Source organism: Lucilia sericata, unplaced genomic scaffold (genome assembly GCF_015586225.1).
Source record: "Lucilia sericata isolate MDLA Ls3-8-SP2 unplaced genomic scaffold, ASM1558622v1 Contig000024F_arrow, whole genome shotgun sequence".
Taxonomy (NCBI): Eukaryota; Metazoa; Arthropoda; class Insecta; order Diptera; family Calliphoridae; genus Lucilia; species Lucilia sericata.
The window spans coordinates 775,734-802,144 of record NW_023994062.1 but is presented as its reverse complement, the minus strand read 5'-3'; the positions used below and the strand labels follow the sequence as shown (position 1 = coordinate 802,144).

Here is a 26,411-nt window from a genome sequence, read left to right as displayed (position 1 = left end):
ATACGATGGAACAAAAAAAATTACAAACTCCATTTATCATAGGAAAGTAGACCTAAATACCTTTTATTTAAGATACAAATCATCAAATTCTAACGGGTACTTTTTGAGAAAATTTAGTTTTCACCACTAAATAAAGTCGTTTCTATTATTTTTTCCACCACTGTATATATTTATATGATCGATATGGTCTTGGAAATATCATTTGATTGATATATAATATGACACAAATTATTAAGCCATTGAGAGCCAGGATGAAATGTTATGTTTGCTAATATTGACTTTTTTACTTACAAAAACACCGTTTTCTCAAAAATATATCGATATAACGGTACTTTATATTACATAAAATTTTGTAGACAACAAATTGGGCTTTCATATGATATGCAGGCGTTGTCTAAGTTTAAAAATGTATATTTTTGAAGTCATTGATTTGTATTAAATGCAATTTATATAGATTGATTCTACTTATCCGATATGCTCGTTATAAGGTAACTTTAAATTTTTCAATACTTTCTAAAAAAAGTTAAAAATTATTTAAAAAAGTGCACGGTTGATATGAGATATGTCTCTCAATCATATATCACATGAAAGCCCAACATATTGTCTACAAAATTTGATGTGATATGAAGAAGATATATTTTTAAGATAACTAAGCTTTTGTAAAAAAGTCAATATAAGAAAACATAAAATATGACTTTTGGTCTCAATGAGTTAAAGATATATGTAATATTGTATATCAATCGATAGATGTTACTGAGACCTTTCTATTGAAAGCTATAACTCCTGCACCTGAATAGAGAAAATAAATATTTTTTAACTTTTATACTCAGAGAAAAAAGTGTAGGTATGGTGTATTCAACAGGATTAGAACGCTTGATGAGTTAAACGTTTTTACTTATATATATATTTTTTAATTTTGGTACCTTTTCTACTTAACTATTTTGAAAAAAGTGCCTCTCAATAACCATCACTGTTTCGAACATCTAATTGAATATTTATTGCAATTTATTTTTTGTTTTTTGTAATTTTTGAATTTTTTTAAATACATAAAATATTTTTAAGAAAATAACAAAATAAGCAAATTATTGCGTAATAATTTAACTTTTATATTAAAAAATCTGAAGATTTTAATAATTTTGTGTTTATTTTTAAGTTCAATAATTGCACAAACGTGCTAACAGTACGGTACGTTACAGTACGTGTACAGCAACGATCGGGTAATTCTATCTTTATTTATCTATTTAATCAAATTTTATTCCATCATTCTACAAAATTAGCACAATAACCCTGATATTAAAACCAAACGTGACAAGACTAAAAAAATAAATATGTAATAGCAAATCGAATTTGGTGGTTTGTTAATACTAACAATATAATATGCAATCACCAGCTTGTATTCAGAAAGAAGAAATCTATTTCAGATGCTTTATTATTCATTGATCATTTACTCACGGATTCACTGTCACACGAAAATCACTCTTCGATCATATTCCTACACAAAGCTTTTTATAAAGTGGGTATAGACACCATCATCAACAAACACTAGTACAACCCCTCTCAGTATAACACCTCCAACCCGTGTACGCACTCCACCTTCTGTACACAACAGTCCACGCACACACCAATGTACGTGCTTTGTATGTCAAGGTGTTATACGGAGAAACATAACATCCCCAAATTGTAATGGTTGTGGAAATTGGTGCCATTTAAGACGTTTCACAAATCTACGTTCACACAGGAACTGGAGTCAAAGCTTTCTAACGGACAGTTGTATTAATAATTCCATCCCAACAGTCCCTACTCCAGTTCAAACTGCAAATATAACAACTTCCCGCAGTACTGTGCAAACGCCCCCGTATTCGTCTACATTACAACAACAATTAGCACAGACAACGTCATCACCTCAGTTGTGAGATAACAAAATAACAAATTATTTCCTTCCCCAAGGCAATCCTTCCAACAGCTATGTCATACTACTGATTCCCATCAGTCATTCCAAGTCATGCAGTTAAATTGTAATGGAATTAGGAATAAGATCTTTGAAATCACAAAATATATGTACGATAACAACATTCTAATAGCTGCAATAGAGGAGACGAAGCTCATCAGTGATTGTTCTTTCTCAACTTCTGGGAATTATAATATCATTCGGAGGGATAGAGATCACGGCGGAGGACTTGCTTTTATTATTGAGCGAAATGTTAGCTACAGGCTCCCATCTCTCCCACATCCGACCCATTTCTAGAAGTAATGACCATATCAGTATATACTGGAGATACTGATCTTGAAATTGTCAATGTATATATCCCGCCCGTTAACAGCATCGGCGCCAGTTATCACCTAAGTATATCCCATCCCTTGCTAGGTGATAGTACTTGGCGATTTGAGTACCCATCATGAGAGCTGGTATTTCCAATTACCGAATGATACCCGTGGTATTAGTATTGCTGACCAGATAGATGATTCAGACTTCGCTGCAATAAATGAGGACTTCTCAACAAGAATTACTGCAAGATCCTCAAGCTCCGCAGACATCTCCATTGTCTGCTCGTCGCTACTTACCCAAACCACATTGCAAACCCAGACAGTATTCAACTCGGACCACATTCCCATCGTGGTCACTGTAGAGAGGCCTATCGACTATGTTGAGCCTGATGAACGCACGTTTGTTAACTACAACAAAGCCAACTGGCATGGCTTTTCAAACTTTATTGACGATTCCCTACGTCAGTTGCCAATACACAACTACACAAACATCTGCTGGAATTATAATAATAGAAAACAAAACAAGGAAAAAAGATTGTCAACTCAGCAACAGCTGTATCAACCGGAAGTTTTTTTTCCCAGATGAGCAAAATATGCCGGCGCTTTTGCTCGGAATCCTATTAATTATAGCAGGCATTGAGCAAAACCCAGGCCCCACATGTGCCAGAAAGGGTGAGAAAGTTTTGAGAGAAACCATTCTTAAGGCGGCAAAGCGTTTTATCCCCGCAGGAAGAATCCCTAATATAAGACCCAATTTTCCATCTCAAGCAGCACGTTTAGCAGAACAACGCGATCACCTGCGTACTAGCAACCCAGCTGATGAACGGATTGTACATTTGACGGCAGAGATCAATAATCCCGTAAATGAACATCACGCAACAATGTACTTCAAGTTCTCGACCAATGTACTTCAAGTTCTAAAAAGCTCTGGTCTACTATTAGATATCTATCTAGATCAACAAATAATAAAAATCTCGCCGCTGTCGCCTTTAACAACATGCAATATACAGATGCCAGGAAACATGCAACTCAGTTCTGCCGTTTGTCGAACACCCCACCTCGCAGAACCGGGACAAAAGAGCTATAATCCGGAGAACCAAGAATCTCAAACGAGATTCTGAGCCCTACTGCTTCACTCCTCCTGAAGTTGAAAACATCATCTCCAATTGCAAACCATCAAACGCTCTTGGTCCTGCGGAATCTCAATGTAAGTGTTAAAGAAACTTAGTAAAGTAGCAATAAAATTTCTCACCCACCTTCTCGAACTCTCGATTCGCCAGTTGGTGATTCCTGATATTTGAAAAGTTGCGCGAATTATTCCCATTCTAAAACCTGATAAGCCCGCTACAAACGGAGAATCATACCGCCCGATTTCTCTATTATCACCTGTAGTAAAGGTTTTAGAATCGCTACTATTACCATCTCTGAAAGAGCATTTCTCGCTAGCCAACCACCAACATGGCTTCAGGGAATCTCTTAGTACCACGACAGCACTCAACTTGATAACTACTCAAATCGCTAACGGCCTTAATCAGCAGCGACCGTGTCAACGTACAATTGTTGCGGCTCTGAACCTAACTCCACTCTACCCAACGATGTCAAATGCTGGATTGCCATTTATCTCTGTGGCAGACAGGCGTTTGTTAAGTTCAGATACCGGAAGTCCAACTACCGCAAGATAAAAATGGGCGTGCCACAATGAGGAGTACTGTCACCCATACTATCCAATATTTATCTTGCATCGTTTCCTGAACCACAAGGTGTCTCGATGGTGTCGTATGCAGATGATTGTACTGTTTTCTCATCTGGTGTTAACATTGAAAACATAAGTGCCAAAATATTCCAATACCGGGCCACCATCGTAGACCATTTTCAGGAACGCAAGTTACAGTTATCAACTTCCAAATCAACAGTGTCACTATTTACTTCATGGACTAAGGAAGTAAGGATGGACTCAACATCTCAGACGTATCCCTGCAATGTTAGGGGTTGTCTTTGACAGCCTTCTTCACTTCTCATCGCACGCCACCTACATCAGCCATAAAGTGAAATCACGAAATAAAGTCCTAAAAGCACTCGCTGACACCTCCTGGGTCATGGATAAGGAGACAATAACTGCGACATATAAAGCAATTGGTCGCTCTCTCCTTAATTACGCTGCCCCAATATGGACCCCTTATCTCAGTGACACACAATGACGAGTATTGCAGACGTCCCAAAATAATGCACTCCGAATCGCAACCGGATGTGTCAAAACGACAAACGTGGATCACTTGCACGAGGAAACCAGGATGCTGTCTGTCAAGCAACATAATGTGTTGCTGGCTAGACAATTCCTGGTGGCATGTCATCAGCCATTCCATCCCAACCATCAAATTTTAATGGAAGAGGAAGGGGAGGGCCCCTCGACACATTCGGTCAGATTTTCGGCGTTATATTGCAGACATCCAGGACGTCATCCCATCTGACGTCGAGATTGTCGATAATAAACGCGCAGAAAGCATTGCACCAAACGGCGGTTACAGAAACCATTAATGGCTAGAGGTGCAATAAAGTAGACGAAATTTTTATTTCGTCTACGACAAGGCACTACGTGCAAACACTTACTGTAACCTTATATGAGGTAATATTTAAATATAGATAATTCGAGATTTACGTCTATCCCTAACGCCTTATCGAAAAAGATGGAAAGAAGAATATTTAGGTAATTTTACTAATGATAGCTTTGTATGGCTGATGTTTGTGTCTTGTAAACATTTATTGTGTATCAGTCATTAGGCAGACTTATGTTTCGAATTCCTAAATGATCACTATATATCATTTTACTTTACTAACCTTTTCCTAAATTATTTTTAATTCAGCAAGAGTCCTTAGTGATTCAACCGGAGTCTCATCAAGGCTCAACCAGAGTCTCTTAATAGCTCAACCATTATGGCTCAACCAGAGTCTCATCATGGCTCAAACGGGCTCATTTTAATTTGGAAAAACAGTCCACGAGAGTCCTTAATGACTTCTCATTAATTTAGTTACAACACATTAAGTGTTGCAAGGGGCCGGCAATGTTTAAGTACAAATCGATTATTTGCGGTATTTTTCCTCTAAATGTAAATCCTAATGATTTACTACTTTAGTTTACATCTTTGATGGAAAACTATTATTAATTCAACGAGTAAACCGCTAACTGTATTTAAACTTTGTCAGCCTCCATACTTAGAAATAAGTTGTTGTTTATACTCTCGTCATATAGAAGCCTTAAAGAGCACTTCTTGTGTGCATACTTTCTTAAGGTAAATATCAAATAAAGGAAGACAAATCTTCTCCTTTTATAAAACTAGTGCATTTACACTGAACCATATCGGATTGACGCCGAAACAGGCATGGATGGTACTTTTTCACTTTCTTGGTTGTCAAGGAGTGCAAAACGATTTTTTTGTCAAACAATTTGTATTGAAAAAATTAAATATGAAAATGAAAATTAGTTTCAGCAATGAAAAGGAATTTGAATAAATTAACATTTTCAGGAATATAAGACATAAGAGAATGCTCTATATATGTATAGGAAATGGTGCTGCATATTGATTGCATTATAATCTGTAACAATTTGGTAAAAAAAAATATAATAATATAATAAAATTGCACACGTAACACACAGCTTATCTTTTATTTATGCACTAGAAGCTAACTCATCTGGTTAACTGAAAATGATGTATAGTGAGTGAGTACTGACTCGTTCCTATGACATTACATTGAAAAACTGAATAGTATTTTATAAGCAAAATGGTTAGCATTTGAGTCACCTCTGACTCCTAAGTTAACTCAAAATCCTACTGGGAAATAATAGAAAAAATTAATTTTAAATAAATGTTTGTTGGATCATAATTTGTATGTCCTTCGAATCTACCTGAGAAAAGTTATACAAAATGAAAACACAAAAATATGTTAAATTTTAGTTGATAAAGTCCACGTCCAGGGCCCAAATTATGGCATACGATATCGATCGAAATCTCCATTTAAATTCTATTAAGATTTCGATCGATAAAAAAGCTTACAGGGTTTGGATTCCGTGAGCTCTTGAGAATATTAATCTATTTTTGTTTTTGTCCAATGTTATGTTAGCTAAAAGACTTAAAGGCAAATTTGGTCAATTTCTTAAAAAAATATTAATATTTTAAATGCAATAAGGGTTTTGTAATTGTAAGTAATTTTTCATCAAAAAAATCGAATTACTTCCGAAAGAATTGCAATTTCACTACCAAATAACTTTCAAAAAATAACATAAAAATTACTTTTTGAGAATGACTTCAGAAGTAGTGAATTTGGAATCAAATAAAAAGGACAACCCTACTATGACAAGCGTGTGTTGGTTACAAAGGAATAGGTCTGGACAGGTTCGATATTGTTTATGACGTGCTGTTCATGAAGGGGCAGGGTAACATACACAAGGAATTGTTTAACATAGGGCCGTTTTCTTATTTTCCTTCGTAATTACATTATATTTCTTTAATTTTCCTCTTTTTGTTCTTTTTATACCCTCCACCGCCATGAGTGGTGATAGAGGGTATATATAACTTTGTCATTCCGTGTGTAATAAAAAAATATTAATCTGAGACCCAACAAAGTATATATATTCTTGGTCCTTATGAAATTCTGAGTCGATTTAGCTATGTCCGTCCGTCCGTCTGTCTGTCTGTGTAAAACACGCTCACGTAAAAACGAAGTGAAATAAATTATTGAAATTTGGCCAGAATATTCCCTATTGTCCTAGGCAGTTTGGTATTGAAAATGAGCAAAATCGGTTCACATCGGGAAAAGTTATGAATCAAAATTTAAAGCAACTCCGAAAAAATATGCATTTTTTACACATTCTGATGTAATTTTCACGAAAACTATGCAATATAAATTCATGAAAATCATTGTACGTTTGATCTTACACGAGAGCTTTATTCCTGTTAAAAACTGCCGTAATCCGTCCACAATTTCTTATACCTCCCATAAAAAGGACATATTCCCGGAAAATGAGTTTATTGTTAATAACTTCCGTCAGAATGTTGACATCTTCACAAAATTTTACAAATTAAAATTCTATGTCAATAGAATTCAAAATCACTTAAACGCGCATAACTCATTACTAAATTAAGATATCCATATAAAATTTGGTACAAGTATTGTTCTTATATACAGAAATGTTACTGTGAAAATTTTTTCCGATCGGTACATAATTGGTCATAGCTCCCATACAAGGTTCTCTTAAGAAAATCTCTTAAACGCACATTACTCAAATAAAGCTATTGATACAAAATTTGAATTTCCTTAAATCTTTCACACAAATTATTAAATATCGCTAAATCATATCTTAGGGCGATTTTCTAAATTTGAAAATTTTTGGTACTTATCAATTATATTTTTTACAGTGTTGTGACTTCGTCCAATTATTACACCAATCTCTCGTAAAGTTTTGCCTTCTTTGTAAAATTTTAACACAAGTTCACGAACATCCAAAGAAGTTTGTTTGCCCATTTTTAAAAAATACAAAAGTTTCCTTGTTTGAACTGCTTGTGACAAAACCAAATCTATTAATATCTTTAATAATTAGTTAATATTGCTTAAATTGTCATATGAAAGAAAATAAAAAAAAAAATAACGGATGGTTTTTACTGTAAAATTGCTTATTATTTGTTGTACAAAATAGTTGTACAGTTTCTTTTGACGCGTGGAATTTGAAGATTTATTTGTTTTTGTTATATATTTTTTGTTGTTGTTAAAGTTTTGTTTTTGTTTTTTAATAAAAAGTTTAAGAAGGACATATAATAAATAAAAACTAAAAAAATTTTAAGTTACATTATAAAAAAAATAATAAAATAAAAGTTTAAACATAAATGCCACTGGTGTACAGTTTCTTTTGACGCTCACAGTAAATGTTCAATAAATCTTGCAATTGTAACAGATTTAAGCTGTTTAAATCTTGGTGTTTTTCTATTTAAGACAAGAGAAAACTTATTTCTACAAATATTTGATCAAGCAAAAAATAATTAATATAAAAGTAGCTGGTGGACGGTATTTAAGATTCGGCTCAGCCGAATATAGCACTCTAACTTGTTTTCTTTCCTTTTTTCTTATCTTTTCAAAAACGTTATAAAATTATTGATATTGAAAGTCGCGGCGCTACTAGCGCTACCGAGACAAAAACACATATTTACAAACTTCCTATTTTAACATCCTAATTTTTAACATACACACTGGTGTAGGTCCATATGGTCCGCAAAGACCGACAATAAATGATGATAATTTGACTAAAATACACTTATTTTACTTTTCACAAACAAAATATGTATGACACTCCATTGTACTATATTTTATACATTTTTGATATTTAGATAAAAGAAGTTCCTGAAAAAAGAGCAAGATCATCAAGCCCATCAACATTAAATGAAAGCAATGAAACTGAAATAAAGAACGACGAAAAAAAATTTAGAGCTAAATCACCACAATTCTACAAGAGTATAAATGAAATGTTTCCGAAATTTGACAAAATAGCTACAAATCACATTGATACCATTGCAAATACCACTTTAAATGCGGCTGAAGAGAAAATGAAATCTTTGTCAAATGAAATTGATACTTTAAATGAAATTCTTCACACAAAGGAACTGGAATGGAACCGCTTGCTGCACTTAAAAATGGTTAAAGAAGAAATTTATTCTCGATTGAGCCAAAAGAGGCACACTCTTCAATTAAAAGAAAGTTATACAAAAAAACAAGGTCAAAATACATTGTTGGAATTGAAGGAACTTGAATTATATTTATCAGAAAAAAAAGCTAATTCATCAGAAGCAAATAATTCATCTATAACAATTCAAAAACTTATAGAGAATAGGGCTAATATGAATGCTGAAGATTTGGAACGAGAAAAAAATAATACAAGTCGGCTACATAGGTAATGAATTGTTGTCATATTTATATTTAAAATATTTTATATTTACGGAATATGCAATATTTTCAGTCTTTTAGTTTCTCGAAATATGTTACATGGTACTGACTCATCAGAAAATCCATCTGTTATCATTAATGGCGATACTCAGAGTTTGGGAGTAGCAAGTAAGAATTCAGAGTTTTATAACCACTTAGATGGTGGATGTTCACTTTCTAATAGGGGCCGACAAGGAGAATTCAGAGACGTTAAAAGTTTAATTGCAGATTTTAGACAAAAAAATCCAGAGTTGTTACCGCGAGTTGGTAAGCGAATCAAGTCAAGTGAATCCAACGCACAACATCATAACTTCAGTATTCCATTATTTGTACGTGTCAGCAATAAATATAAATATATTTGAATTAAATAATATAGTAATATATTATGTTATTACAGGAGAAAACATCATCACGTCCACAATATTTCTCCAAAGAGCATCAGCATGAGTACTATCCTTTGCCAAATTCGGTAGAAGAAATTTCTATTACTCCAATTGGTCGTGCTAAAAAGTTATCATCAAGTCATGATATTGATTTTGTAAACACAATGGTTTGTACACATCTAAATTTTATCTATGTATGTATATGCTACACAAGTCACTTGCTACACTTTTTGCATGCCTTTTAAATAAAAAAAGTTAATTCTATGTATTTCCATCCAAAGTATCATATTTGTATGTATGGAGGAAAAATAAGGTGTCAAAGTTTCCAACTAAAATTAAAATTTATTTGATTCTAAGATACCGTTCCTCAGAGTTTTTGTCCTGGCGACAATATTTGGTGAGATGATTTTTATGATTTTTTTATATTTCTTCCAAATGAAATATATGAAATATTGGTATCATTAGATAGGTCCTTGAGAGACGCTTTAAATTCCATATCAGAATTTTTTGTGTAACAGCAAAAGTAATCGAAATTTTCTAATTTTTCGGAAAATTTTCAGATTTTTTACTTAACACAGATGAATAAAATATAATTCGTTGAAATTAATACATAATAATCCTCAATAAAATCTACGTTTTTAAAAATTAAATCTAGATCGATGTTTATTTGAATTTATATACGCCTATGTACGCTACCAAAACAGTGCAAAATAATGTAAACAATAACATACAAACCGTTATTAATTAACAAAGCAATTGTAACAAACTAGTACATGGATAAATTGTGTTAATATTTTAGTTAAACTGTAAAATTTCATTAATAATAAAATGAAACCATAAAGTTTTATATACCAATGTAAAGCTAATGAAATTGTACATACAATGATGTAAAAATATTTAAATAAAATACAAAGCATATCGAATGTCGACAAACAGAAAAAAAAACATTTCGGTGAAATTATATGAAAATTAATGTTATAATTTCAATTAATTACAAGAAATAATTCTCTATAAAAATTTGAAAAATCTAAAATTTTTCCGACTTCTGACAGAATTATTGAGGATTTGGATCCCGAATATATCTGGGGTCTTCAGAAAATTGATTTCAACAGACAGACGGACATGGCTTAATCGACTCCGCTATCTAAGGATCCGGAATATATATACTTTATAGGGTCAGAAATTTATATTGTGAAAATTACAAACGGAATAACAAACTTATATATAACAATCTCACGAAGGTGAAGGGTATAATAATAAATTATCCCACTGTTATATTGATAGCTGAAAATGATTAAGCGCCGCACACTGTTGTGATATCATATAACGAGTGGCCAAAAATAGAAGGAGTTATCGTGGAATAACGAAATTTGGCACACATGTTTTAATTGACGAAATATAAAAAAATGTAAATTTGGTCAATAAATCTTCAAGGATTCGTGTCCTTCCCATATATCCTAAAATTAGATATGTATTGCCATATCTAGGAGAAAAAAACTCATATAATGAAATTTTGTACAGACATTTGTTTTGATATGTTTAATACATCCTCCAAATTTCCAATACAGACCAAGGATACGCCTACCTCAAAAATGTCCTTTTTCAAATAATCTAAAAAAGCAAAAAAAAAAACTAAATTTTTTATCGTATCAATTATAAAGATATAGTAATTATACACATTGAATTTTTTTCCCACCTCCTATATATCCTTAGTGAGGATTCCTTTTCAACCTTCAAGAATATATGTACATTAGGGTGGCCCCGTTTGTGTGGAAGAAAAATAAGATGTCGATGTTCCCAACTAAAATTAAAGTATAATTGATTATAAGATAGCGTTTCTGAAAATTTTTGTGCTGGGGTCAATATTTGACGAGCTGGATCAAAGGACAAAAAGGTCCTTTTTTGAGGTATTATGATTTTATTCATATTTCTTCCAAAGGAAAAATATAAAATTTTGGTATCATAAGAAAGGTCCTTGAGAGGCGCTTTCAATGGCATATCAGATTTTTTGTATAACAGTAAAAGTAATCGAAATTTTTTTTTCGTAAAATTTTCAGATTTTTAATATTGAGGAATTTAATATAATTCGTTGAAATGAATACATATTGTGATAAATTTATTGAACAGACTGAAGAAAATAAATTATTTATAACAAGTAAGAGTGCTATATTCGGCTGTGCCGAATCTTACATACCCTTCACCACAGTGTATTTAAAAAAATTCAATTCTATAAAATTTTAATTTATTTCATTTTCCCGTTTATATCATTATTATGGCAATAGCAAAACGAACAACAACAACGCCAAACGAAATAAACACACAAAAAAACAAAATACACAAGGCAGTAAAACCAACAGATATCCAAACATACGAAACGAAATACACAAAAAAACAAAAACAAAATACACAACGCAATGAAACTAACAGTCATCCAAACATACGAAACTGAAAACACCAAAAAAACAAAAACAATATACACAAGGCAATGAAACATACGAAACGAAAAACTCATAAAAAAAGCAAAAATAAAATACTCAACGCAATGAAACCAACAGACATCCAAACATACGAAACTGAATGCACCAAGAAACAAAAACAATATACACAAGGCAATGAAATACACAGCCATCCAAACATATGAAACGAATACTTAATGAATAAGCAGTGTTGTTGTTGTTTATATCAAAGCATGAAAAAATAGTTTTTTTTTATGAAATTTTCAGAGGTTGTCTCGGATTTTTGCTCATATCTCCGGTATTTATGGACCGATTTTACTGATTTTAAATAGCGATCTTCTCGAAAGCATGTCTAACAGAACTATTGAAGATTTGGATCTCGCCGATATCTGGGGTCCTCTAAAAACTGATTTCAACAAACACACAGACGGACATACAGACAGACAGACGGACATAGCTTAATCAACTCCGCTACCTATAAGGATCCAGAATATACAGTTAATCTCAAAAATAAGTATACAGAAATACTGACAATTGGTTTTATTTAAAAAAGGATATTATTTTTTTAAAAATCAAAAAAGTAACATATTTATTTATTAAAAACAATTATGATAATTATTATTCACTACTTTTTTCCGGGTTATTTTGGTTACTTGAGTTCTCATTTAAGGTGTAGTTAAATAGGTACAAAATTTACGTCACAAAAGTAAGTATACAGATAATTTCAATATGTATTTGGCTTAATGATATTAACAAAACTCATGACAATTTTACCTGTTTGAATGTAATTATTTTATAATAAAATATTCTGTACACTATAACATGGAAAAAAATTCACTTTTTGTTCCGAAAAATTGAAATTTTTGGTAATTGATCTGAATATTATTTATAGGAGCATTTTTGCCTATTTAAGAACATTAAATCCCCGGAGTTTTGGATCGGGTATTCAATAATATCCCTCGTGTGTTCATTATGATGCATTGGAAGACGATATTTTAACTTTTAAATTAATTGTTTCTTTACAATAATTACAATCCATTGCGCAACATTGCCGTTTTTAACATAGTATAGCGTTCATATTCGATATTTAACGGCGATTTCCTAAAATTTATATCTTAAAATGCGATATTAATAATACTTGCACTAGTATCCATTAATTAAAACAAGTTTTTTGGTTCCAATCATCCATTATACACTCCTAAATACTACCAATAATCGTCAAATGGTGACCATGTCAATAACTTACACTACATATCGGTTCTGAAATTGATTATTGTCCAAAATAGTAAGATTTTTATATTAAATCAGGCTCAATTGGTGGTATGAATACGAATTGAACAATTTTGAACACGGATACATCTTAATTTGTTGCTAGAACAAATAAAATGTCCGATCCATAAAACATGGTTATTGTATCGAGTATATCAAGATATGATTGGTAGCATTATTGTATGCTTTGGAAATCGGAGTATTTGGAAAACCTGTTTAAATTAAAGAAAATATATAGAATTATCCAAATTTTAAAGTTTATGTTGTAAGTCTTAAGAAATCGGAGTTAAATTTCGGGTTTTTAAGAACGTACTGTGTTCAAAATGGCCAAATCCATGCATATAACATTAATTTCGAAATAACAACTCTTTTCAAAAGTTAAAAATTCTATTTCCAATGCATCATTTGGAGGGTTCAATGACCACCAGATCCACAATCCGGGGTCTAAAGTGGAAAAAAATCGTAGAAATGAGAAAAAAAAACTGTTCTACTAATTAATTCCGGAGCCAATCGGCCCAAATTTCAAGATTTCGGAACTAAAAGTAGATTTTTTCCAAGTTATTGCGTAAAAAATATTTTATTAAAAAGTAATTATATTATTACAAGTAAAATTTTCATAAATTTTGTTAATATCATTAAACCAAATATATACTGAAATGATCTGTATACTTACTTTTGTGACGTAAATTTTGCACCTTTTTAACTTTAGCTTAAATGAGAACTCAAAGAACCAAAATATGAAGAAAAAAAGTAGTGAATAATAATTATCATAATTGTTTTTAATAAATAAATGTGTTACTTTCTTGTTTTTTGAAAAAATAATATGAATAAAACCAATCGTCAGTATTTCTGTATACTTATTTTTGTGATTAACTGTATATACTTTATGGGGTTGGAAAATTATATTATAGAAATTACAAACGGAATGACAAACTTATATATACCCTTCTCACGAAAGTGAAGGGTATAAAGATAATCTAAAATACAAAAACTACTTAGAACAATTAATATAAGTAGTAATATACAAATGCTGGAGTAAATTATGGATATTATATAACTTACATTCTCTTCACAACACTCTCCCTGAATGAAAAATTTACTAATAATATCCAAATTTTCTAATGCATTCTTATCATAGAAAAAATATTACATTTCATAACAAACCTAAAAAAATATAATTTAATTAAGGCCAAATAAATTAAAATTTTTGTGTTTGGCAGCTTCAGAAAATACATGCTATCATCTTTTTTCTCAAATCCAACTTTTTTATATCTTTGGCTTTAATATCCTTATGCTTGAACTTTAGTAATTGGCGGTAGTTTAACATCTTTGTCGTCATAAAGATTTACTTTTGGAAAGGTCATTTAAATTATACTTAATTTTTTTTACTTTTTAAACGTTCTGATCTGCGTACTTTTGCCGCAACCGGTTCTTGATGCATATTTGGTATCCAGTCATTATAAACGACTTTGCTTGGTACTGTTGTAGGCGATTACCAGTCTACTGAATCATCATATATGCTGTCATCAGATTAACGATTAGTACTTTCACTTGCATCTTCTATTGGGAATATATTACCTTCAGATACAGAATTTGTATTTTTATCGATTTCAGACGTTCTAAAAATATTGGAGAAATACCACCATTTCCAAGGCTAACATCATAATTATGGTTCATTTTTCCATTCCAACGTTTTAAATTACAAGTGTTATTTGTAGCATAGAACGATTTCTCTTTTTGTATATATATTTTAGTTTTAATTTGGTAAAGTTCGTTGAACATTTTGGCTTTTGCAATTAAGTTTCCATTTTCATCTAACGTTTTTTCCTTGAATATTACATTCTTGCCATCTTTTGTCATTTGCTTCACAGATAATAAATTTGAACACAGATTTGGAAAGTATTCAACATCTTTTTATTCAAATTTTGACCAAATATAGTTACATCGACGTCACCAACACAATTAACTTACAACTCACTATTATTAGCAATTACCACTTTTTGTTTTGAATCGATTTCTTATTGTACATATAATTACTGTTATTAATCATGTGTTTGCTTGCTCCACTGTCGATAATCCAGTGGATATAATTACCTCCGTCTTTACAGGTTTATTCTTAAAATGTTTATGTATCTTTACACATTTGCTTGTCAATGCCATTAATGTAGATAAATTTTGAGTACTGTTCTTAAATTTATCGTCGCTATTATTTTTACCATTACCATTTTTCTTCTCGGTTTGACAGTTTCTTGACATGTGTCCAGAATCTTTACAATTATAACATTGTATTGGTTTCTTGCGTTTTCCTTTTGAATATAAAGCATTTTCATTATCTGCTTTCCCATCCTATTTGGCGTCTTGCAATAAGAGATTTTTCACCATATCGACCGTTAACTTCTCTTTCGAATTTTCAATTGCCATTACTAATAGTTTGTAATCTTCAGGTAAACCGGCTAACATCAAAGATGCAGTTAATTCGTCATCTACATTAAGGCCTACATTGTTCACTTTTAATGCAATAATCACTAATTCATTTACGTATTCTTGCACAATTGAAATTCTTCATTATACCTTACACCACTTTAGTGGGGAGGGTATATTGGGTTTGTGCTGATGTTTGTAACGCACAATAATATTGGCTTGGCCCTATACCCACCTTAAAGTATACCAATCGGTTTAGAATCATTTTCTGAGTCCGTCCGTCTGTCCGTCCGTCCATGTAAACCTTGTAATCGAACTACAGGTCGCAATTTTGAAGATAATTCAATTAAATTTGGTACATGACCTTTTATTGCCACAGGGACGAAGCCTATTGAAAATAGTTAAGATCGGTCTATTATTTCACCTAGCTCCCATACAACTGAACCTCCGAATAGGGCTTGTAAACCTTTTAATCAAACTACAGGTCGCAATTTTGAAGATAATTCAATAAAATTTGGCACATGATCTTCTATGTTACCGGAGACGAAGCCTATTGAAAATGGTTAACATCGGTCCATTATTTCACCTAGCCCCTATACAACTGAACCCGCCGAATAAGGCTGTTAAGTTCATAATTATGTTTAATATACTCGTATCTCGACATAAAGCTGCAAAACCAAGTTCTATACTAGCTTTTATGATTCTCACGAATTTTATAATTATAGGGTCTCATTTGACCATAGCCCCTATACAAAGCCCCTTTCAAAATTTGACTTAAATATCTACAATTTTATTCAACAATAAATGGCTTAAGTACATCTGAGACAAGGTACAATTCAACTTAAATGCTTTATTATGAAAACTAAATCACATTTTAATTTTGTAATAGGTGTAGGGTATTATAATATGACCATAATTACAAGGATCAATCATTAGCGTAATTTCTGCTAATGCTCTTTCATTTATATGTAATTGAATATCCATCACCTATTACGCCATTCTGAACAACGCCCCAACAGTTGTTAATGACCAAACACGCTCTTGCTTGTCTTTTCCAGACATCAAAGTTCTCCCTACCTTTTAATTTGTCCAATGCAAATGATCCAGGGAGGTTTGACATTTTTCGAAAGTCGTTGTTTTCAACCAAAATATTTATATTAAAAAAAATGTATATATTTTTTTATTCATATGAAAAAATTTGATTTATAACCAGAGACAGTAATTGTTATTATTTTTATTAAAAAAAATCAATTTAAAAATTTTATTTGATTTGTATTTCATTTTTCAGAAAATACAAATTGCTTTTTATTTGTATTTTTTTTATATTTTCCGTAAAAATTACTGAGAACTTTTTTAAATAAAAAACAAATAATTTTTAAACCATAATGCCTAAATAAAAATCAGGCAATGATTTTTATTTTTTGAAATAAATTATAAAACTCATTATGCGATATTTACGTTTAAAACACATTAAGAATGATCGGGTTTAAACACAGATTAATAGAAAATTGGTAAAATTTCTTTACCACTGATATCATCGACCAAATTTGCTGAAACTGTGCAGAAATTATATTCGAAAATTGGAAAATTAAAATTCTTTAGGTGATTTTTATTCTTTGTTTTGAAAAATAAAAATCATTGATTGATTTTTATTTTTTGTTTGAATAAATAAAAATGACTGAGTGAGTATTATTACAAAGCACACAAATAATTTTTTATTGAAACAAATAGAATAAAAATCAAATATAATTTTTATTTTTAATTTTTATTATAAAAATCAAGAAAAAATGTTTATTGATGAAATCGATTAAAAAAGGTCTGGGAAATATTTTGGTACATTCAATTCTTTCATACTGATTTTTTTAAGCAAAAATTTTATGGATAATAATTATTTTCTGTCTCTGTTTATAACACAAATTTTCTTTTCAATTTTTTAAATATTTTTTTTACACGCGACGAAAGGCCCATAACCTATTGTGATAAATTTATTGACTGAAGAAAATAAATTATTTATAAAAATAATTTAAAATACAAAAACTACTTAGAACAATTAATATAAGTAGTAATATACAAATGCAGGAGTAAATTATTGATATTATATAATTTACATTCTCTTCTCAACAATACACAATAATCCTCAATAAAATCTACCGAAACGGTTTTTTCCGTTTTTCAAAATTCAATCTAGATCAAATTTTATTTAAATTTATCGAAAGCCTATGTACGCTATCAAAAAATTGCGAAATAATGTAGACAATAACATCCCAGCAAAAAAAGTGTGGAAAAAGATGTAGAATTTTCATCACAACTAGTAACCCCAAGTGCTTCAAATTCGGGTGTAAAACCTATGAATTTTACATTAGCGTGTCATTGGAGGGATGTTGTTCATTTTTGGCAGCTTTGAACTACATCTGATCTTATTTTTAGAAGCAGTAAAAATCCGATATTTGGATGTCAAAAATAAAACACATTCTCTTAATGACACGCTTATGTAAATTTCACTACTCTTTCACCAAATCATGATGTACTTCAAATATGTTATTTGTAATGACTTTTCCACATCTCTTTCCTCACTTTTAACTGGGGTTTCATTTGTAAGGAAATATTTGGTTTATAAAAGTGAAAAATATGAAATCACATTTTAAGATGTGGTTTGTAAAGTATGACATCAAATATTTTTTGCTGGGATAGAATCCGTTATTTACAAAGCAAGCATAACAAATAAGTAGATGTTTGGGATAAATTGTGTTAATATTTCAGTTAAACTGAAAAATTTGATTGATAATAGAATGAAACCATAAAGTGTTATATACCAATGTAAAGCTAATGAAATTACGCGTATGCTGAAAAAACCATTTCAGTGAAATTGTATGAGGTTTATAATGTAATAATTTCAAAAAAAACTTAAAATTTTTCCGAAAAATTACGACATTTGTAATATTTTTGGCGTTGTATACAAATTTGTGTTATGTCATTGAAATCGTCTCTCATATGATACTAAGTTTTCGTATAGTTTATTTGTCAGAAATGTGAAAAAAAATCATAAAAACCTTAAAAAAAGGGCCTTTTTATCCTTTGATCCAGCTCACCAAATATTGACGTCAGGACAAAAGTTTTCAGAAATGGTATCTTAGAATGAACTAAACTTCCATTTTGGGGACACCCTAATGTACATATGTATTTCAGACCTGGGATAAATGCATTAAATGTGTTAATGCATTAACATTTTTTTCTACATTAAAAAAAATTAATGTTAATGAAAGTTTATTGCATTAACATTAACATGGGTACATTTAATGCATTAAATTTGCATTAACATTAAATATTTTTAAATTTAATGCATTAATTTTACATTAACATTAAATATTTGTGAAATTAATGCATTAATTTTGTATTAACATTAAATATTTTTGAATTTAATGCATTAATTTTTCATTAACATTAAATAATAAATAATAAAATTAATGCATTACTTTTCCATTAACATTAATGTATAAAATAATTTATAAAAATAAGAATACAGCGCTAAAGACCTCGGTCTAACTAAATTCAAGTAAAATTGAATGTGTTAAAGTCCTTTCTAATAAGTCCTATACTCGATAATACATATTAGAAGAATAGTATCACTTCCCAGATATTCCTTTTTTAGTTTATTTTGTTAAAGTCCTTTCGAATAAGTCCTATACACGATAATACTTATTAGAAGAATAGTATCACTTCCCAGATATTCCTTTTTTAGTTTATTTTGTCTGTGGAATCTTATATAAATATCATATTTAAAACACACAAGTTTGAATGGAATATAGGAGTTATTAGAAAGGACTTTAACCTATTTAATTTTAGTTGTATTTAGTTAGATCGAGGTCTTTTGTGCTGTATTTTTATTTACGTTTATCAATTTTTATATATATTAATGTTAATGGAATATTAATGCATTAATTTTATTGCTTATTTAATGTTTATGTAAAATTAATGCACTAAATTCAGATATATTTAATGTTAATGCAAAATTAATGCATTAATTTCAAAAATATTTAATGTTAATGTAAAATTAATGCATTAAATTCAAAAATATTTAATGTTAATGGAAATTTAAAGCATTAAATTTTACAAATTTAATGTTAATGCAATATTTTTTACATTAAATTATTTTTTTTAATTTAATGTTAATGCAAAATTAATGGAAATCGCCCAGGTCTGATGTATTTATATCACAAAATAAAAAAAATAATACATAATTTAAATTAGTAAACATAAATTTTATAAAATAAGATAGTTTTCAGTTTCAATTTCGAAATTATTTGGTGTGATTTGAATAATAGGAGGAAAACAGTACTCGTGAACAGAATATACAACTATCTAATCATATTAAATTGTTTCATATAAATATATTTATCTTTGTTTCTCCTTAAATATATTAATCTTTTATATGAATATATAAAACTGTCCATATTTTATTATACCCTTCACCTTCGTGAGAAGGGTATATATAATTTTCCGTTTGTAATTTCTATAATATAATTTTCCGACCCTATAAAGTATATATATTCTGGATCCTTATAGATAGCGGAGTCGATTTAGCCATGTCCGTCTTTCTGTCTGTGTGTACACTATCGGACAAAATAAAGTGCAAAAGTACTAATACTATATTCTATCAGCGAAAAATCTGTTAAATGATAATTGAATATAGAAAATTTTTTTAAATTCGTTTATTTAATATACAATGCTACAAAAATAACAATAAAACAAAATTATTGTTCTTAAAACTTTTCTGTATAACGTCAAAAATTAAAGTAAATTCACTTTTTTGTCGGACAAAATAAAGTGTAAATTTTATATATTATTATTTAAATTTATTGTATATCAAAATTTTGTATCTATTTTGGTTCTGTTTTGAATATTTGGATCTACTTAAACCATTATGGTATTTTTTTTTATCATTATTCCCAAACGCCTTCCCTTCCTCTTGTTTTCCCGCATATGATTATTTTCAAAATGAATCCAAAATTAATCTATTGGATTTAGGGCGGTGCTCTGAGCAGGTTATTCCAATTTTTCAGGGTTTTTATTCGTACAATAATGATTTTTAGCCTTTGTTGTGTGTTTGAAGTCATGAATCTGTTGAGACATGAAGTCTCCCAAGACCATTTTTACGCCATTTATTTCTGGATTTTTATTAAATATGCTCGTGTATTGCTCATTTGTAATTACTAACTCCAGTTTCACTAAGATTACCACTTCTAAAGTTGAATAATGTGCCAATACTGATAGCCCTCCACGCTAATGTTTAAAAACCAGGGTATTGTTTTTCAAGTTTTGTATATTAAATGGCTTACCTCTCACTAATTGTCGACATTTAAAATTTTTCGATACAAATAGGAACTCATCTGACCAATTACATAAATTTGAGCTAAAAAGTACAAAATTAAATACTAAAATCGGAAGAAACTTTCCGCGCTTTTAAATAAGTTGGTGGAAGATTCAAGGTATGGATCAGTTGACTCTTCGTATGTGTTAAATTTTTAACGTTAGGTGTGGGGAACCTACGGGAAATGTATTCACTCAAATCTAAAGATCAGTGCCTTAGAAATGAACTTGGGCAACTTTATATCACGGCAATATAATAAGCTTAAGTACTTGATAAAGTTAAAAAATAACATTAATGTTGGAAAAAACACCGGAAAATTGGATTGTCCTGTTCAGAGCACCGCCCTAAATCCAATAGATTAATTTTGGACCACAATTGATCAAAAAATTCCGATGAAATAGTGAATAAAATTGGATTCCTTTTGAAAATAATGGTATGCGGGAAAACAAGGGGAGGGGAAGGCCTCTGGGAATAATAATGGTAAAAGATTGCCAAAATGGTTTAAGTAGATCCAAATTTTCAAATCAGAACCAAAATAGATAAAGAATTTTGATATACAAGAAATTTTAACAATGATGTATAAAATTTACACTTTATTTTGTCCGACAAAAAAGTGAATTTACTTTAATTTTAAACTTTATACAGAAACATTTTAAGTACAATAATTTTGTTTTATTGTTATTTTTGTAGCATTGTATATTAACTAGGGATGCCAAACGGGACTGGGACTTTTTGGTACTTTTTCGTTCTATGAAAGGTACTTTTTTAAGTTTTTGTAATATTGAACCTAGAAACATTATGTAGAGCCTGTATTAAGTGGGACCCATAAAAGGGAAGTTTTTGGTACTTTTTCGTTCTTCAAAAGGTACTTTTTGAAATTTCTATAATATTGAACCTAGAAATATGAAATTAAGCATGTAGAGCCCGGATTAAGTTAGAACGTATAAAATGGGATACAATTGGTATTTTTTGATTTTTTGTAATAAAATTCGTACTGACTGTTTTTTAACACATCATGGTGAAGGGTATATAAGATTCGGCACAGCCGAATATAGAACTCTTACTTGTTTTTTTATTAGATACTTCTTTCTCCTGAGGTTTTTGTTAAAGCATCAACTGAAGTGGAATCTACAATTTTCTATTCGCCTCCTTTTCGTTTGATCTGATGCATGCTCATAACAAATAAAAAGTATTTATTTGTATTTGTAAAGGCTTCCTAATAGAACTTTTTATATTTTGTTAAAAATATTATAATTAAAAAAAATCAACATAATTGTCAACTGTTACGAAGTTTCATGTATCCACCCAGAATCTCAACTAAGTTTCAAACCTAGTTATTCCTGTAAATAGTTCAATTATTGCTCATTTCTGAAAGTGTAAATTTTAGTTATTCCTACTATGTATCCACTAGTATTATTTATATCAAATTACCCAAAAATTGTTCATTAGATTAGATATATTACTTTTCTTAAACTGCAGCCGCTTTTGAAAAATATTCCAAAAATATCCCAAATATATATAGATATATACATATATAAAACCCGTAAAAGCACTCAGAAGCCGTTGAAATTTATATATGTTAAAATACATACTTATAGCAATATAATATAAAAAAAAAAATTCGAAAGTGATATCGGGTGTTTTTTTATTCACTACAGAAGTTGACATTTGTATCAAAATCGTCGTTATACTCAGGAGGTATCCTTTATTTAACGATATTTCGAGAAGGATCAATATTTTCAAACCAAAACAGTGATGCAATTATCGTTATATACACATCTACCTTTCAATTGTATTACAAATATATCAGCCATTACCAAAACAGATTTTAATTTAAATAACGACAAGCAAATGTCAAATTTTATGTTTTTCTCTTAAATATATTATGCAAACCTTAACTTTGAGCTACAATTACTAAAAAACTGTACAAAATTTTTAAATAATATTTTACATTTACACCCAAAATATAATTAGACATGGTGAAAATGGAGGTTAAAATAATAGGAATGTTTTCTATACAAAAAGTTAAAAAAGTAATAAAATGTCCAACATCGACTTTAACCATTTTTGGCCAAGCTCGTGACAGTGTGCGCCGTGGCTACACATCAATATGGTTGACTCAAACAGCAAATGTTTAATTGTGTTAGTAAAAAACTCATACCTCCTACATACATCACTAACACAATCAAAAAACTTATGAGTCAACCATATTGATGTGTGGCCAAGTCGCTTTAACCAATATGAACAAAGGTTTAGTTTAGTTTAAAAGGGTTGAATACCAATTTATCCCAGCAAAAAAAGAACTTCCAAAGAAGCTAAAAAAAGAAGTAGAATTGACTCCATGGAAGTATTGAAAAAGACCTGAAGAAGTGATGATTTTAACACAGGCTTGTCATAGGAGGAATGTCCTTTTTATTTGATTCCAAATTCACTACTTCTGAAGTCATTCTTAAGAAGTAAATTTTATGCTCTTTTTTTGGAAGTTATTCGGAACTGAAATTGCATTATTATGGAATACAACTAATTTGACTTAAATAATATTAACATTAATAATGGGTAATAGATACATTTAAAACTGAAGCACAAAAATAAAATTTCTAATCTGACAAAACTGAACAAAAAAAAAAAATATCTTCAGCATTGAAAAAATAGAATTATTTTCGCTAAACATCACTTCAACAGAAGTTAAAAAAAATCACTAATTGCTACTTTTGACGTGGTGATAAATGTTATTCTTTTGGAAGTACTTCGCTTTATTTTTGCTGGGATACATCCACTCGGAAACCCAAAGGTCCATTGTGAATCGCTTTAATAAAGAACAAGGAGAAATGAAAAGAAGACAGAAGAAAAGAGAGGTCAGACTCTGTATTCTGGGACAGTGGTATAAAATATACCCTACTGTCTCCAGTTCCTGTTCGTCCTCACACAACCTGCAAAAATCGTGTGTGTTACCGACCCCATTACCCCTAAAGGCTCCAATTGAGCAGTGTCTGGTTATTACCCCTACTAAAATTCTTATACTCCTCCTGTCCATTCCTAATAGCATTCTGGTTGCTTTTAGATTTAACTTCGGCCATAGCGTCCTAGAAACCCTACAATCCAGGCGGAGTTTATATTTAGATTATAATGACAAATGGGGTTTTTACCGAACCGACCCTACTATCGAGCTCCAAAACCGATCCCTGTCGAGCCAATTCATCTGCAATCTCATTACCCTGTACGTCAACGTGTCCCGGTACCCAACACAGCCTTAATGTGTATATCCTGATTAACCATTCCAGGTCCCTTTTGCAGCTATTTACTAAACTAGAATGTAACGTTTTAGACTGTAAAGCTTTAAGAGCTGCCTGACTATCAACATAAATCGTCACTTCCGACCCCCTAGTAATGTGTGTCTTAATAATGTCCAGGGCACACCTTTGAGCCTTACTAAGTATCAATCTATAGCTGCTTTTCCTCATCCCTACCTACCACACAGTACAACCATAGGTAATAATGGGCCTTACTACCGACGTGTAAATCCAATTTATCATGTTTGGTCACAAACCCCAATTATTACTAATAGAGTTTCTGCAGATGTAAAAGGCATTGAGACCCTTTTTATTCCGTTCCTGTATATTCTTCTTCCAAGACAATTTGCGGTCAAGGAAGGTCCCTAGATACTTGGCTCCTTCTGATAAAGTCAGTCCAACGCCGTTTAATTTCGGAAAGCTAAAACTCTCAACTTTATATTTCCTAGTGAAGAGAACTAGCTCGGTCTTAGATGGATTCACACCCAGTCCATTCCTATTTGCCCAGGTTGATAGATCCCTTAGTGCTGACTGCATGACCTCACTGATTGTCGGGAGAAATTTACCTTTGACCAGTAACAACACGTCATCTGCATAAGCGACTATCTTCCTACCTTAAGATTCAAAGATCCTTAGGATAGAGTTGACCGCCAGCAACTATAGTAGGGGAGATAACACTCCTCCTTGTGGTGTACCCCTGGTAACTCGTTTCCAAATCCTATCATCCCCTAAGGTTGAGTTGATAATTCTGCTATCAAGTATCGATACTATCCAACTCACTAGGAAATCCTGAACTCCGAGTACGACTAGTGACTCTCTGATGGCCTCTATTCTAATGTTGTTAAAGGCGCCCTCTATGTCCAGAAAAGCGGCTAGATGTATTTGTCCCTAGTGACTATTTCATCGATATGACCAGATGAATAACTAAAAGCCTCAGGTCCTTGGACCCCCTGACCTGCTTAGATTTCTTAGAACAAAGGTTATGTGACGTCAGATATCGTAATCTTTAGTTTATCATTCTTCCCTGTTTCTATAAATTAAAATCTCATTTCTAAACTATATTTTATCAAAATTCGATTATAGCAATTGGAATATGGAAATTTTTATATAAATTGATTATATGTATATTAATATATAATCGATTTATATAAAAACTCCATGTTTAAAAAATATGCCATGTTTGAATAATTATTCAAACATGGCATATTTTCATTTGAATTTATGATGTAAGATTTTCAATACAAAATTTCCTATTTGAATTGTCCATCATTACTATAATATTTAAATTTTAATTAAATTACAGAATAATCCTTACAATATTCGATTGGAAGAAACCTATATGAAAAATCCAGTAAAAAGAGATTTTGATGGAAAATGTCCCAAAAACATCCAATATCCATTATGTCAAGAATGTAAAACTAATGAGTCTCGTTTTGTTTGTGCTGGTTGTGGAAACCAATGGTACTGTAGTAAAAAATGTCAGGTAATTTTTGATAAATAAAATCTATGTAGTATGTGCGTGTATGCACTTATCTATTTATAAGAGCATTAATAATTTTTTTATTTGTTTTAGATATCTGCCTGGGATAAGCATTCTGAACTATGTACGGAATAATTATTGATTAGATTATAAAATAAAAAAAAAAACATTTTAATAAAATAATATTTCAGAACAATACTACTAAAGTTTATACAATTTAATTTTTGTCTATTATTTCATAGCGAAGAGAAATATTTTTTCTATCACATGTGAGGTTGTTTGAGCATTTAATAAAATCCCAAATTAGAGATGAAAGTTGCTCAAAATTTGTAGAGTTCGGACAGTAATTAATTGAAGCACCAATAAAAGGTTCTTTTTCGAATTATTGATTCTAGATTTTTGGGTAGGTGTATACAGTGAATCAATTGAGTAATTTGCCTATGTAAAATTTTATAAATTTTAAGAAAAAACTTTATCTGAACAATTATTTTTAGCGAAATAAAGCAATTTGTT

At 30.6% G+C, this 26,411-nt stretch overlaps 1 protein-coding gene across 1 annotated transcript in view; it reads left to right on the top strand.

The window, feature by feature from the left end:
• LOC119609531 overlaps nt 1–26,119 on the top strand; it is a 31,816-nt gene extending 5,697 nt beyond the window's left edge. Inside the window, exons 3-7 of the mRNA XM_037964359.1 lie at nt 8,640–9,199; nt 9,266–9,560; nt 9,629–9,781; nt 25,722–25,901; nt 25,992–26,119. Coding sequence (XP_037820287.1) covers nt 8,640–9,199; nt 9,266–9,560; nt 9,629–9,781; nt 25,722–25,901; nt 25,992–26,033 — 1,230 coding nt within the window. The 3' untranslated portion in view covers nt 26,034–26,119. The remainder of the gene's footprint in view (nt 1–8,639; nt 9,200–9,265; nt 9,561–9,628; nt 9,782–25,721; nt 25,902–25,991) is intronic.
• The last annotated feature ends 292 nt before the right edge of the window (nt 26,120–26,411 follow it).